Here is a 15,414-nt window from a genome sequence, read left to right on the forward strand (position 1 = left end):
CCCCAACCATTGAGCCTGTGTTCTAGAGCCCATGCGCCACAACTACTGGGCCTGCGCTCTAGAGCCTGGGCTGTGCAACAAGAGAAGCCACCGCACCGCAACAGAGTAACAACTAGAGAAAGCCCATGCGCAGCAACTAAGACCCAACGCAGCCAAAAATAAATAAATAAATAAAGTTTAAACAAACAAACAAAAAACCCAGGCTGCTGGGCCCCACCCACAAGACACTGCACCTCCTGCAAGCTCCCAGGCTATGCCCACGCTGCTGGCCTGGGACCACCACTCCAGACGCGTGGCCACGGGTTAGGAATAGCCTGTTTTCTAAAGAACGACACCCTCACATCTGCAGCATAACAGGATGGGGCGACGGTTTCACCTCATTTCCCCTTCAATCTGGGTTTTCTCATCTCCTCCTGGGTAAAAGCTGCCATCACAGGGCCCTGGGCAATTCCTGAGGGCACCCGCCTCCCCTGCAGCCAGCTGCAGGTGACTTCCACGCATCCTCCCATCCTTTCAAGGCAAATCGGAACTCATCACACAAGCCTTACCACAAAAGTCTTCCCGATGCCCGAGACCACATATCCTTGGGAACTGTTTAGTGGGTTCAGATCAAACACATACCCACTGTTGGGGTCCCTGATGGAGCAGGCCTGCAGGAACAAAAGAGGCAAAGAGGCACATTCAAACCTGGTCCATGAGAACATGGCAAAGACAGAGCAGCTCCAAAGCCTGCCCCGTGTGGACTGCACTGACGCTAAACCCCGTCCGAGAAGCAGCCCTGGGAGAACTCACGGCCCCTTCCAATACCGCATCTGAAGCGCTCCATGTGGGACACCAGCTCCGAGACGCTGACCTCATCTGAGCTCCTAAGACTGCTTCACTTACCTGAACAAGACCGCTGCTGACCCCCAAAGAAAAGTGAGGAACCGTAAAGACCCACAAATAAACCCGTCTCTTCCCCTCTTCTAGAAGGATAACGAGCCCTCCCTTCCCCCACCGCCTCGTGTCTTTTTTCCACCCCACCCGCCACATGCAGAGAATGGAGCAGTGGCCACACCCTCAGAAAACACTGCCGGCGGGCCAGGGTGGCGTGCCCCGACTCCCACCCTCCCTGGGTCCCACAAGCCCGGGACTCTGCGCTGGGAACATTCATCTGGGTAAGCCTGGGCTCTGCTGCCTGATGGAGCCCTGAAAAGGGAGGGAGGGAGGGAGGGAGGGAAATCCGTCCCATCATAAAGAAAAACACCCCGTGCTGTGAACACAAGGTGCACCCCTGGGAGGGCAGAGAACACATCTCAGAGCAGCTGGCTGCCACGCTCTGCAGGCAGGGGTTCACCGAGGGCAGGAGCGCGTGCCAAGGCCGAAGAGCGGCGTGAGCCCGGCGCTGCAGCAGGCGCGGGGCTGAAGCAGGGATGCGGCTGGAAGCAGAGCATTAAAACCTTAAACATCACGTCAAACCACACGGGCTGTGTCCGACAGACGATGGGGCACGTTTTAGGCATGGTCGTGCTATTTAAGCACCCATCTCTGTGGTGACGGACAGCCCAGAGCCACCGCCACGCCTAAGGGACAGCGATGTGGAGAGAAAGGAAGTAACCCAGAGGAAAGCTGGAGGCCCTGGTTCTCATCCCAGGACTGGGAGCCGGGGCTGAGGGAGAGGCTCGCGGGATGACTTCCAGATGCCTGCTGTCGAGGCGGAGGAAAAGCAGACGCTGTAAGGGATTAAGAAGCACAAGGGGAGGGGTGCAGAGCCGGGACACCCGGGTGGGAATGGCCAGAGGCCCGGGACCGCACCCGTACCTGGTCTGTGTCTGTCGTTACTTGGACAGGACAGGCAGCCTCCGTGTTCCACAGGAAGCTGACCACACACTCCCAGCTGAGAGAAAATATGGGATGGGTGTTCTGAAAGGACAAATCCGGGATAAAAGTCAGTATGAGAAAATGGAACTTGCTCTAACCAAAAGAATACGTGCCTGATAAATAAAAAGAGCTAAAATCTATGGACTCTCACGGGACGGTGCTAGGCCAGGTGCTGCACGTGACGCATCTAATTATAACGCAGTGTCCTCAGCATTCCTACCGAGGAGATGTTCTCTCTTACGCTCGGATGCTGGGAAATTCACCTGAGGTCACGCCAGGAGTCAGTGGTAGAACTGGGATCCAAACCTAGGTCTGAGTCCAGTCCACGCTTCTGAAAACCGTTCTACACCCAGATGCGGAACAAGAGGCAGAGCCCAAGGTGCCGGTGCACGTGATCACAGCCACGCAAGCGCAGACGCAGGCGAGACTGACCTATGGGGCGCGGTATCGGCACGGGGCGGGGGAATGGACCGGGAAGGGGCACACGGAGGCTCCCGGGCTCTATCTGCAGCCGTGGGTCTAGTTACACGGGTGTGCTCATCCCGCGGTGAGTCGCTGACCATCTGGGCACTTTCCTGGGTGTGTTTTCACTAACAAGTGTGATGAGCATTCCTCACCTGAGCCTCAGGACAACCTCTACCCGCCCCCTGTGTACAGATGAGCAAATGGAGGCACCGAGGAGGGGAGACGCCCGCCCAGACACACAGGTGAAGGGGATGCTAGGCTGTCCCGCGCGCCTCACCCACCGAGCGCCCTCTGAAGTCCCCACCCTCTCAGCCGCTGCATCTCCAACAGTGAACTAAACACACACCCATCCCTCTGCCTCACCACGCGGCTCTGGAAAGTCCTGGGGCTGCGGAACTCCCCGGGACATGACCCTCATTCAGTGTTTCCTGGGCCCATGAAATGCGCCCCCCCCTGCAGCACTGATGAGGGATACAGTTAACAGCGTGCAATCGCTCTGCAAACTGACCAGCACCGTCCCAATAGGATGTCACAGGAAAGCTGGAAAAACAAGGGTCCGAGAGAACTGCCTGGAACTGTCCACTATCTCTGTGGCAACGAGACACCAGAGAGACGAAGGGGAGCAGGATGAGGCCCAGGGAGGGGACGCCCGGACGTGCCCAGCAGGAGGCGAGGGCCGGGCTGGGCAGCCAGCATTCCTTCCTGGGACGGAGAGCAGAACTCGGGAAGCCGACTCTGGCTTATCAGAGTGTGTGTTTACAGCTCAGTTATGCGACACTTTCCTTGCACAACTCAGGCTGTGCTCAGCCAGCTAACATTTTCCTTCCCTTATCAGAGTGACCTTAAGCTCTAGAGACATTATCTCTTGGGAAAACCTCGTGTGCTGGCAAAGGACAGAGAAAACTTGGCGTCTGCAGGACGCCTAGTATGTAAGTGACTGAGGCCCCCTGCCTGCGGAGAGGAGTGGACACACCGGGCCGGGTTCTTGTCTACGAAGTGAGAGGACGCTGTAGCAGACCCTTAAAAAGTGGAACCAGCCCTTGGAAAGAATCTGTTTGATAATAAACATGAGCTCTTTATTATTCCCACTCAGTTTCATCTAAGAGTTTGGCAATTATTCAAAAACACACGTGACCCAGGTATAAATGTAAAGCTCCAGGTTAGAAAAAAATTAAGTTTAGAATAACAGAGTTCTGGGAATGGACACCAGTGATGCGCGCCCAGCACTGTAGGCGCACTTAATGCCACTCAACTGTACATCTAAAAATAGCTGAAATGGTAAATCTTATGTTAGACACCTTCCACCTCATTGTTTTTAAAAAACCAATGGGGACTATTCCCAATGACCCCGGGGCATTTCTATTTGGAGTTTTCTCTTCTGTTCTGCCCCGGCCGAGGAACTCGGGCCCAGATGCAATCTCCATCACCTCCTCCATTTCCCAGCCTTGATTTTTCATTCCTGCTTTTCTGACGTATTACACACACCTCCCTCCGTGTTCACCCACTGGCCTGAGCTGCACCCAGCCTCAGTCTCCTCTATGAAGTCTGCTGTTTGGACTGAACCGTCTCTAAGACCTATTCTGCAGCCGTGATCCTCAGATCACCAACTCACAGGGACTAACAGGCAGGGCGGCATCTGTACCACTCAGAGAAAGAACTCAAGTCTACAGAAGACCATACGGTGTACGTCACAAACCAGCAGTAAGAGATCAGGCTTAAAGTTGAGAAGGGAGAGCCACACAAGCACCATCACCGTGCTCCTTGCCTCCTTGAGTTTGTATCACATGCTGGCCTGAAGCAGAATTAAGATCAACCTTTGTCCCTGTGAAGAGACACCCAAAGCAGCCAAGGTCATGGGTGACAAGCAGCGCCTTCCTTACCAGGCTGCCCCTGGAACAGACGAGGTGGATCCTGGTGGTGTAGGTGGTCCGTCTCCCATCGCTGGTGGTACAGGCTGAGCCATTCACATACTCCAGGAGGAGGCTGCCGCTGTCCTCCACCATGGGGCCCGTCTTCGCCATCCCCAAGTTGCTGATGGAGACGATTTCAGAAAATGAACCCTGCAAACAGGCGTGTCCGTTATGTTTCCTTCTGAAAACAACTGATTTCCTCATTACTAACACAGTGGATTCTCATTATTCACAGTAGTTGTGTTCCATAAACTCGCTACCAATGCTGAATTAATGAATGCTGAACCACCGTTCGTACACAGAGGGGAAACACAGTCAGTCAGCCCCCCATATCCACAGGCTCTACCTCTGCAGGTTCAACCAAATTCAGATCGAAAATATTCAGGGGAAAGAAATTCCAGGAAAAACAAAACTTAAATCTGCCACCAGCATCTACTAACGTAGCATTTACACTGTGTTAAGTATTATAAGTAACCTAGAGGGAACTCAAAAGTGAAGCTGTGTGTAGGTGATGTGCAAATACTGCGACACTGTATGTAAAGGTCTTGGGCATCCTTAGCTGTTGGTATCTGCCGAGATCCTGGAACCAATCCTCACCCCACGCACCAAAAGGGACGACTGGAGGGACCTATATGTACACTTATGTCACACAGACTGTGATCCTGAATACTCAAGATCCTGGTAGATTCTATTTTCTTTATTTTACAAAAGAGAAAACGAAGTTCAGACATGCTAAGTGACTTATCCAAGGCCACCCCACTAACGGGCAATCAGAGGAAGGACTCAAACCCCGCCCACCTGGCCAGGAGCTTCCGACACCGCACTGCCCACCCCCCGTGTCTCCACCCTCTGGCCGTCTGGGTAGAAGAGCTGAGACGAGAACGCAGAGCCACGTCAGGCCCCTCTGCGCATGTCCACGGAAGACTGTGAAAGCACCCGGTACTGATTTGGAGTTACAAATAAACATGAGCAAGTAGACAACTTCGCAGATACAGAATCTGAGAATAACGAGGACTGACTGCCCTTTGAGGCCGCTGCTCCGACAAAGAGCACGCGCGCGTATGTACACGTGTACACACCACGGGGTGCTCACTCTGAACCACCAGAGAGCGCTCGCCAGCTTCCCTTAAAACACCTCCAAGCTGCCGTGTAACAGAAGCCAGGAAAGTACATTCCCGACATGCTATTTTTAAAGAAGCACACATACATCTTTATTTTAAGATGCACCGTGTGCACGGAGCCCAGGGAAACATACCAGAGCTCCAGCAGTAACTGCATTCCATCGGATGACAAAGTGCAGCTCGCACCCTGGCGAGAGCTAACACTTGGATCTAGTTCATCCACAGCAACTCTACCGAGCAGGTGGCCCCCTAATTAGTCCAGAAGTAAGAGCTTTGGGAAGCAAAAACTCTTCTTTACAGATGTCTGCTGCTCACGCAGAGACACTTCCTCTGCCGAGTACTGTGAGCACAGGAGGTCCCCGACGCCCAGGCTTTTTAAAATTTTAAATCTGAACAATGACTCGAATAGGATCACATCTGTAGGGGGCAGGGGAGTTCACCCCGAGGCCCTCTCCCACTCAGAGGGCTTCTCGTCAGCAGCCAGGCCTGCTTAGATCTGAGAGTCCCGAAACAGGCCCCTCCACCACCAGGTCCTGGGCTCAGGAGGGGACGGCAGACTCACTTGGTCGTTTTGGTACTTCATCTGGCAAGCGGCCGCGTACCGATCGCAGCCCGGCACTGGGTTCAGAGGTCGACACACGTTTACGTAGTACTTCCTCCACGTGCTGTGTGCCCCGGCGTTGTCCAGGGCATACCAGTTTCCTCCATGACCAACCTCGGATTTTGCTAGCCTGAAATTTCAAAGGGAAATGCATGCTTTTCAAGCTGACAGATTTCGGTCCTACGATTCACTTCTAAGCAGTTAGAGAAATACTGAAGGAAACGTGCCCCGCCCACCAAACTACCAAAGCCGGCACACCTGTGTTCTCGAACTCACTAAATGCAGCCCCCGGCACACCTGGAACTGGCCCCGCACCTCTGCACCGACAGGCATGGTTTAAATGATGCAGTGAAGACTGAGGTTTTGCTGGGCGAAGACTGGTTGATCTCGCACAGGCTACAGGACCATTAGCAGAATTCCTTCCGCTTAAAGCTCCCACCTCGGTCCTGTACCTAGAGCTAACCTGATTCCCTATCATCGGCTGAGTTACATGCTCACCAGCAGGGTCTAATCGAGCTCAGTCAGCGCTATCTGGACTGGGGCCCGGCCAAGGGCAGGCTGACATGCCTCACCTAGAGAGGTCGTACTGCTCCATCGTGGACGGGTCAGTCACCACACACTCCAGGGGCTCCGCCGGGCAGGCGTAACTGCTGTACCACCGGAAGTTGTAGGTAGAGTTATCTTCTTCCTAATCTCAGGACAAGGACAGACATGGGAGGGGTGGCAGAAAAGAGTAATCATTACACAAAGCCAGCATTTCTAAAAAGACGGGGCACTTTTTTCTAAATAAAAACCACAGGAAAGTTAATTTACTTTGCCCATCCCTCTCATTTTATTAAAAGGAAGATTGCCCAGCAATAAATTAAGATGGAAACCTATCTTCTGTTAAACGGGAATAAGGGATGGTTTTGATGCTTTTGTGTGTTTTGTACCCAAAACCAACAGTGTCACGGGCTGTGACTGAGGTGTACAGCCCACTGAAGCAACAGCTCAGAAAATGAATACTGCCCGTGTCCTCTGGCAAATCTAAAAGGATTAATTAAAATCACAGGAGATGACGATTTGCCCAGGAAACCAGACTAAAAATAGCTCTCCTTCTAAATAAAGGTCCCAGGACAGGCTCCTGTGTAAGTCCTGAGGAGCCAGACAGCTTGATGGTTTATCCCCAGGGACCATCCCAGCTCCTACGTCACCTGCAACAGAATCTTGTCTCGCTCCAGAGAAGTCACAAGCCCTGTCCTGACCACTTTTTTCTCTTCCCCTGCCTTTACAAGACTGACGTTCTCTCCCTCCTTGCCTGTCGCTCTGCAGACACACACACGGGCACACACATGTGCACACACACAGCACAATTCCTACCTGATATTCAGGGAAACCCACTCCGGCGTCTCGATCACAGAGAAAGGTGAGCAGCGTGGCTCTCGGCGTGTGCCTTTCATTGTTGTAGGGCGTGCCATCTTTGTAATTCAGCTGGATCATCCCGTCATAATACGAAAGCTTAGCGTTACTGCGTCCCAAGTTCCAAGACTTCCCACCACTAAAACAAATAAACAAACATTTCTCAGGAAAGATACCAAGACCAGAAGCTCTGTGATGCTGCGATGCTGAAGGAAGCGCCGGGGACAGCGTAGGGGGTGGCAGTGCCGGGACGGCGGTTAGGACCTCAGCGCAGCGGCGGTGCGAGGGCAATCCCACCCCACACCAGACCCAAATCCACGCTCAGCGCGGCTGGGTTAAGGCACAACTCCCTGGACTAACACACTGAAGGGAGAAGCGTGTACATAAACCCATCCAACAACTGCGAAGTCCCGACTACACAGAAGGGAGGCGCTGCACGAATCCACTCCTGTCCTGCTCCTTCCCTGGGAAACGAAAGCTCCCAGCAGCATCCTCTGGTTTTCAGTCCAGGTCTTCCCAGAGTTTTAACACTCATCATAAAGCAAAGAGGTCAGCAGACAACACACCTACTCCAGAATAAAACACCTGTGAGCACAAGACACCTAACGAAAGACCGGGAACTGGGAACAGTTACTTGCCTTTTTGACACCTGACAGGCTCCCGAGTCCGGCTGGCAGGAGCCCACGGACACCACACCACACACGTTGATGTAAAACTCGTACTTCTCCGTCTCAACTTTGTAGGCACCATTCTTCTTTGTGAGAGGCGACAAGTCAAAAGAAAACCCTAGAAAAGAATCAAGACCATCCCAGGTCAGCGAGACCACAGCGAAGCAGAGCCCCCTCAGCCCCCGGCCTCCAGGAGAAGCTCGCGGCCGGGCCTGCCCAACGGCTGGGACGGGAGCTACCAGGACCGCCATCACCAACACTCTCCCCTTGGAGACGGGTCCCCCATCACCACGCCCCTTCTGCTGCATTCACCGAAGACCCGAGTCAGAGCCCAGAACTCCTGGGTGAATAAACAACCAGTGTGTTCAAAGCGGGACGACCAACGGCCGTGAAAAGTCAACGGTGCTGGGTTTCCTGGCCAGAAATTCATGCGAAAAGCCTTTTCAAACATGATTTACTTCCTGTGCTCCTCAGGTTTTGCGATCAGCAAACCTACCTCGACTTTGAATATGACAGGTTTTTCATTATCTCAGATAAGCCTGAAACACCAGATTTTCAGAGTTTTGGTCAAACAGTATTAACATAATTCTAACACAGATTATCTCTGAAACACTCATAGAAAATGTTAAGAACAAAACAAAAACAAGCTAATAAGCAGGTGCAGGAGAGCCTGCCCCACACGGCGCTCGGACACACACCTGCCTGGGAGTCGAAGACGGTGCAGTTGTCCCCCTCGGTCCTGGACAGCACGCAGGCCGCCGCCGTGTACCACTCAAACTCGTAGAAGCAACCGTTCGCCGCAGAAGTTCTCAGCACTGGGGCACTTTCTAAATCACCTGCCGAAGGAGAAGAAGGACTCATCGCTGATCCGGTCTCAAAAAGCTTCCCTTGTTCTAAATACACTCCTACAAATGCCAATCTGACGCCCCTAGAGTGGTCAAACCTTCGGAGACAGAAAGGACAAGGCTGGGGGCCAGGGCTGGGGGGAGTCCGTGTTTAATGGGGACAGAGCTTCAGTTTGGGAGGACGAGAAAGTTCTGGAGATGGATGGTGGTGTAAACATACTTAAGGTACAATGTAAATGTAAGGTGCTTAATTGCCACTGAACTGTGCACTCAAAAATGATTACAACGGTGAACTGCGTGTGACATGTGTTTTATCACAATTCCTTTAAAATGATCAATCTTATATTATGTATATTTTACCATTTTTAAAAATTAAAAAAAACTGTCCTGGTCCTTGAACTTATCCCACAGCTGGGAATTTATCCAAAGGAAATTTTCCAACAAGAGGTAGAGAGGATATGTCACAGCACAATCACCAGCACTGGAAACATGCTATTAACCCAACAATAGGGAAAATGCTTAAAAATAGTAAAAGCAAGCCATTAGCAACAAGGAAGCCCCTAAAAATTATAAACACAACTGTGAAACATAAAAGAGTCTTCACAAAATACTATGTTGTGAGGAACATAAAAATGTGCGGATCTATATAGACCTTGACCCTGAAAAACAAGGTGCATTGTGTGTATCGACGCTGAGATCACAGACAGTGTTTTCAAGAACTTGTGATGTGATGCTCCCCCTTTGGAGGAAGTGCAGCGGCCTCCACATCAGCCTGCACCAGGCCTCAGGAAGAGGAAGCCGTGCCAGGAGCGTAACTCATCTGGAAAGCTGCAGCACAACCCCCCTGGACACCATATGGTTTCTTCATCGCTGCGCTGGGGCTGGGGAGGGGGATCGAGTCCAATGGACCAACACTAATGCTTCTGGAGCCTCGGGGCTCGGCCCGAGCCCGCTCTGCCTCGGCACCCAGGCAGGGGCCGGCGGCAAACCGAAAACTAAAGAATACGGCTGCCGCTGGGGAAGCCCACGAAGGCGCCACGCGTTTGCAACGTGTACCTGGCTTGCACACGAGTGTTATATTTGTGCTTATTTTCGTGTCGCCACACTCATCGCCATCTGAGTAAGAGAGCTGAATGTGTCCTTTCTCTCTTGTGGGAGAAGAAAGAAATTTGCCCAGATTTTTACTTCCGTCCTTATCTGGAAAAGAGAAAAGAAAAGGGAAAAGAACAGAAGACGTGATTAAAAATGAGAATGACACAGACGAAGAGGTACCAAAAATGAGCCGAGACCCCGCAGGTGTTCGCAGGGTCAGTGGGTTTCTCTTGAGTGACAAGTTTGGCAGGGCAGTGGCAGCCACACTGAGGACCCCAAGGGCACCTTCAAGCTTAGGAGGAAAGTACGAGAGTGAATAAACAACGTCCTCTGAGGGCACAAGAGGCAGAAAGGCAAGAACGCACGTTACACCATCCCGGAAAATAACACTGTTCCCCCATTTGTGGGGCCCTCAGCTCTCCTGAGACACAAGGTCTGTCGAAACCGAGGGGGCAGCATTTGTCCCATGACCAAAGCAGAAACTAATTAAACCTGTGCAGCCAGCCAAAAAACGTGACCTTTTAATTCTTGGTTCAGTTGACTTTTACTGAAGGTCTGTCTCAAGTCCTTCTTAAATGAAGGCAGGGACATGGCTGGACCTGCTTTTAAAAGACACACCACCAATTCTGAATCCTGGGATAATTCCTAAAATCCAACCCAGGTTCACAATCCCTTATCTAATGCTTGTAACAGATTCCAATTACTCCCACTGTCTGTCGTTTTCCAGGTGAGTCTTAAGTGACAAACAACTAATATGCTATCAACACTTACATCCAATTGAGAAGTCGCAACCAACACAGTTACAGCAAAAGGAACCCAAGGGGTCCAGTGCTCTCACACGAGGCTACGAGAGTCCACTGGCCTGAAGCCGTAACACTTGAACAATTCCAGGCAGAAAGGTTGTTAAAAATCAAAATCAGTTCTACACGAGCACTGGCAATGCTCCTCCACAGGGGACGGAGCAGAAAGATAACCAAGTTCCCCCCAGCCGCTTCCTCCTGTTTCCAGTGTGCCCACCTCAGAAGGCTTCAGCCAACTTCAAGATACTCGAATGCACCAGTTCCCTACATTTGAGTCATTAAACTCTTTTCTTCACCATCCTTTATACGCTGAACGCAGAGAAAGGAGGCTGAGATAAACCACAGGAAGAACTTCTAATTCACTCCAACCTGGATGCAGCCGGGCTCCGCGTTACCTAGCACAGGGCACCACTCACCCACAGCGCACACGGCCGCGTCCTCGGGGCAGCCCCTCGCCCGGCCCTTCTGCAAGACCCTGTGGCAGATGTTAATGAAGAAATGCTTCTTTTCTGGTTCCCTCTGGCTGCCATCCACGGCTTCCCAATTCTGTTCCAGTTCTGTAACCAAAAAAAAAAAGAGTCTTCCAGCCACAGGCAGTGATTATTTCTCTGTGAGTCACACCATAAATGGTGATTAAGCGGAAGGTAAAGGCTTGCAGCTCACCAGGCCTGTGGTTGCTAGACGTCAGGCACTCACGTTTCTGGACCCGGCAGGCTGAGGGCACACAAACTCAGCGAGAATCTCAAGCCTGTCTTGAATGTGACAGAAACAAGCCAGCCCCGAACAGCTCCTCAGAAGAGGAGGCTTAAGGGGGGGTGGGGGGGCCGCCAGAGGATTAAACAGCAAAATTCTCCCAAGCCCCAAAGTCTGAAATCAGAAACTGAAAAGCAAAGCCAGACGCCAGCCCAGACTTGAGATGCCACTGGTGACGCATCTGCCTCCAGACCACAGATAAGGCAGACCTGGCCCAGGGCTTCGTGCTCCGTGCCCCCGGAAGATAAACAAGATACGTGGTCCCTTAATTCAAAGGGTTCATGACTCAGTCATGCATGAACAGAAGACAATCCGTGGAAGGTAGAAGGAGCACAGGCTGAGAGCAGACAGCAAGTCAAAGGCGGACCATCCCCAGACAGCCCCCAAAGGCATCACTGGAACCGTGTGGGAAGGACACACAGATAGTGAGGATGCTCCTTCTGCGGACTGGAGACTGGGGTTTAAAAGGAAAATCCCGCGTCCGTGGTAACACAGTCACTACACACCGGTGTCAATAACCGGGAAGGACTCACGGCCGACCACAACAAACTGTCCTGAAAGCTTTGGCTGGGCTGGGGAGGGCTGCAGGGCTTCAGGCAGGACGACTTCTTTAAACTGTCAGAGAAGGATGTGAGCTCTCACCTCACAGCTTCCTTAGATATCTGGGTGCAAACGCTACACAAATAACCCGGGTCCCAGAGAACCGGAGAGGTGGCCCCAGTCAGCTGAGTACGAATGCATCTCTGCAACCTCGCAGATCCTACTATCTGAAACCACCACTCAGTTTACTGTAAGAAAATTGGGGGGCGGGAGTGTAACTTGCTCAAGTCAACACACCTGGATGCGGGGCCTCAAACCCATGTCTGACCAGAGGCGAGAGCTCTTCCCACTCGGCAGACAGAAATCCAGCCTCTTGACCAAGGCACAGACTGTAACCACGGCACCAGCCCCAGGGCTCAAAGGTGCTGAACCAGGAAAGCACCGAGACGGTTATTCCCCCCGGGCAATTCGCTGCCCGACAGCATCTATAGTGGGGCTCGTGTTCAAAGGAGAGCGTTCCAGCACCCCACGAAGGAGGAATTCTCCTTCTAATATGATACTTTCCCAAGCAGCTGGGACTCTGAACACGCGAGTAATTGTTCCAATAGTAGCTGGTGACTATGGCTTCAGGCCGGTCTCCCTGTCTTGTGCACTATTCCACTTTACAGAGGCAACTTGCTTCTATCTATGCCCAATTCCAGGGCTGCTAAAAGGGTGAAACTAGAAATCCCCACCTAGATCTGGTTATCCCTGTGGGGTGACCCCACGCTTATTGCTCGGTCTTCTGTGCCCCCTGCTAAATTCCAAGGCCCGAGGGGGCAGGGGTCGTGCTCGCCAGGTTTGCTGCCGTATCCCCAGCACCTCGTCCAGCCCCCGCCAGCAACAAACACTCCGCAAGCCTTGGTTCACGGGACAAATAAATTAACCTCGATGGGTCGTCACCATGAGCCAGTCCCTGTGACAGGTCCCACATCCCGCCTCCTTTCAGCCTCACAAAAGAATCTGAGGTTGGTCAGGGAATGTAAATCCTGATTTAGAGACAGGAAAGAGGCAGTGAGACGGGGCAGGGGAGACGACACACACCTGTCACCACAGGTGTGCAACCCTCTGGGCCTCACAGTCTCTGTGTTAAGTGGGAACACTGCCTGCTTGAAGGCTGCTGTAAGAGCTTAAACTCTTTTTAATTGAGCTATGACTGACACACGACACTACCTCGGTTTTAGGTGTACAGTACGAGTCGACGTATGTATACACTGCGCAACGACTGCCTCAGTTAAGTGCAGTTAACGACCATCACCACACAGAGGTACCAATTTTCGTGGGGATTTTGACAACTTTTAAGATCTACCCTCTTAGCAACAAAAGTTTAAAAAAAAAATTTTTTTTTTCTAATCACAAAGCACAGGGCCTGGCACACAGAAGGCACTTGGCCGTTTTTACTGAACTACGATAAGATGAGCCCAAGATATTCCAAGTAGAAAACGGTAACACCGACCTCAAGTTCAGATATCTCGCCTCCTGATTCAGTGTCATTTCTGATAATTCATACTGCTCCGTGAGGAGCGGGGAAAGGCCACGATACAGTTAGCTGACAAGGAAAACTGTAACAGCATTTCCAAACGTGCTCGCGGGAAAGAGGCGAGAGAACGTGCGCGAGCACACACGGAGCGGGCGGTGGGCCTACCTGAGTGCCGGGCCAGGGCCGACAGGTCAAAGCGCTGCTTCCCGTCGGAGACGCCGCACAGTAGGGCCTCCTTCTCGTCCACGCAGGCGTACTTCGTGTCCCACGTGAAGAAGTAGGAGCAGTCCACCTCCCCGGTGAACACGGGAGCCCCTCTCCCGTTGTTACCTGTGCCGCATCAAAAGGAAGAAAGCACCCATGATGTGACCAAAACCCAGGAACGTCCCAGGAGCAGAGATCGCAAACAGGACACCCGTAGCAGCTGTGCAGGCAAACAAGTTCCGGGCTCAAACCCCAGAGATCAGAGTGGCTTTACTGCGTTTCACACGACCTAAACCCTGCAAGGGCAGGCCTGTGTCCCTTTCATCTTGGTGGGATGGTTTCAAGAGGACAGAAGCCTGTTTTCGGCGGGGTGTGAGCCCCAGGCAGCGGTCAGTCTCTGAGAGGCTCATAAACACCAAGCCAGAACAGGGAGTCACCGAAAGGGGCGCAGAGATCAGGGCTCCAGTTCCAGGAGTGCCACTGGCTTAGTGATGTGCGTGTGAGCAGGACACGCTCCCCAGGACTCGCCCCTAAAATGAGCCTGGAAGAGGGGTAAGGTCTGCAGCCGCTCCCAACTGAAGGGTGCTGAGGTTTAGTAACCTCGCCCCGAGAGGGGCCGGCATCCTGGATCCTGGGGACTCTGGCACGTGTGGGTCTCTAACGCCCCGCTCCAATCAGCCCGAGGGAGCCCCACGGGGTTCTCAACCGTGAGCCCTCCCGGCTCAGCTCCGCTCTGCAAGCCAGGCCTTCATGTGCCGCCCCCATCCCCCGTCCACGTAGCGTGGGCTTCAGCAAACTCTGTTGACTTTTCCCGTACCAGAAATTCTATCCCCTCGCCTTTCCGAGCTAGTGCACTGCTGGCACGACAGTCCGTTTTCCACCCCTTGATGGTTTAATAATCCTCCTCTGGACCTCCTACATGATTTACCTTTCTTGAGGTTTAGGGCCCTGAAGTGCACAATGTTCTAACGGAAATAATATTCTGTACCAAGGGCGAATGCTGTTTCAACTGCAACTTCTATTGAATCTTTAATATTATAAACATCATGATTGTAACACCAGCAACAGCGGCTAAGGCACACGGAGCACAAGCTGAGGCAGGCGCCGTGCGAAGCACTGAGCCCTCCACAGGGGCTGGATGCAGAGAACAGGCTCTGTGTTAGGTACTTCACATACATTCGCGTATCTCAACCGTGAAATCCTACGACACAGGGACGACCTTAGTCCCGTTTTGCAGATTTGGGGGGCTCAATAATTCGCTATGGCTTCGTAGCTAGAGGGCAGAGGAGCCAGAAATCAAACCCAGACGGTCTGGCCCCGGAGCCAGACTCATAACCGCAAGGCAAGACTTCCCTGCGCTACTGTGTGTCTTTGGTTTGTTGGGGTTTTTTTTAGTAAGTCCTCTAAGCCATTCTCTTTTAAGAACCAGCGCTCCCAACTTCCCTTCCGACAGCTCCCGCTCTAGCTGGGGGTCCGCCGTGCCCTCCACCGAGGGAGCAGTGAAGCTGCTTCGCCTCTTTCCCACATGCTCCCCACCCGTCTGCCCCTTCAAGGTTTACATACAGTTTAGTCCCACTGGATTGGTATTTCACTGTTCAGAAAAGATCTGTGTTTCCTGAAAACCTGATGCACTCACAG

At 52.4% G+C, this 15,414-nt stretch overlaps 1 protein-coding gene across 1 annotated transcript in view; it reads right to left on the reverse strand.

The window, feature by feature from the left end:
• The window catches only part of IGF2R (insulin like growth factor 2 receptor), a 109,853-nt gene that overhangs the window by 45,907 nt on the left and 48,532 nt on the right, over window positions 1–15,414 (reverse strand). The window contains exons 11-21 of the mRNA XM_067701612.1: window positions 13,738–13,902; window positions 11,177–11,317; window positions 9,925–10,065; window positions 8,722–8,859; window positions 7,994–8,141; window positions 7,317–7,494; window positions 6,530–6,645; window positions 5,919–6,087; window positions 4,206–4,385; window positions 1,801–1,902; window positions 549–650 (exon numbers count right to left, since the gene is read on the reverse strand). Coding sequence (XP_067557713.1) covers window positions 549–650; window positions 1,801–1,902; window positions 4,206–4,385; window positions 5,919–6,087; window positions 6,530–6,645; window positions 7,317–7,494; window positions 7,994–8,141; window positions 8,722–8,859; window positions 9,925–10,065; window positions 11,177–11,317; window positions 13,738–13,902 — 1,580 coding nt within the window. The remainder of the gene's footprint in view (window positions 1–548; window positions 651–1,800; window positions 1,903–4,205; window positions 4,386–5,918; window positions 6,088–6,529; window positions 6,646–7,316; window positions 7,495–7,993; window positions 8,142–8,721; window positions 8,860–9,924; window positions 10,066–11,176; window positions 11,318–13,737; window positions 13,903–15,414) is intronic.

The sequence above is a fragment of the Pseudorca crassidens genome, chromosome 13, assembly GCF_039906515.1.
Source record: "Pseudorca crassidens isolate mPseCra1 chromosome 13, mPseCra1.hap1, whole genome shotgun sequence".
NCBI classification, from domain to species: Eukaryota; Metazoa; Chordata; class Mammalia; order Artiodactyla; family Delphinidae; genus Pseudorca; species Pseudorca crassidens.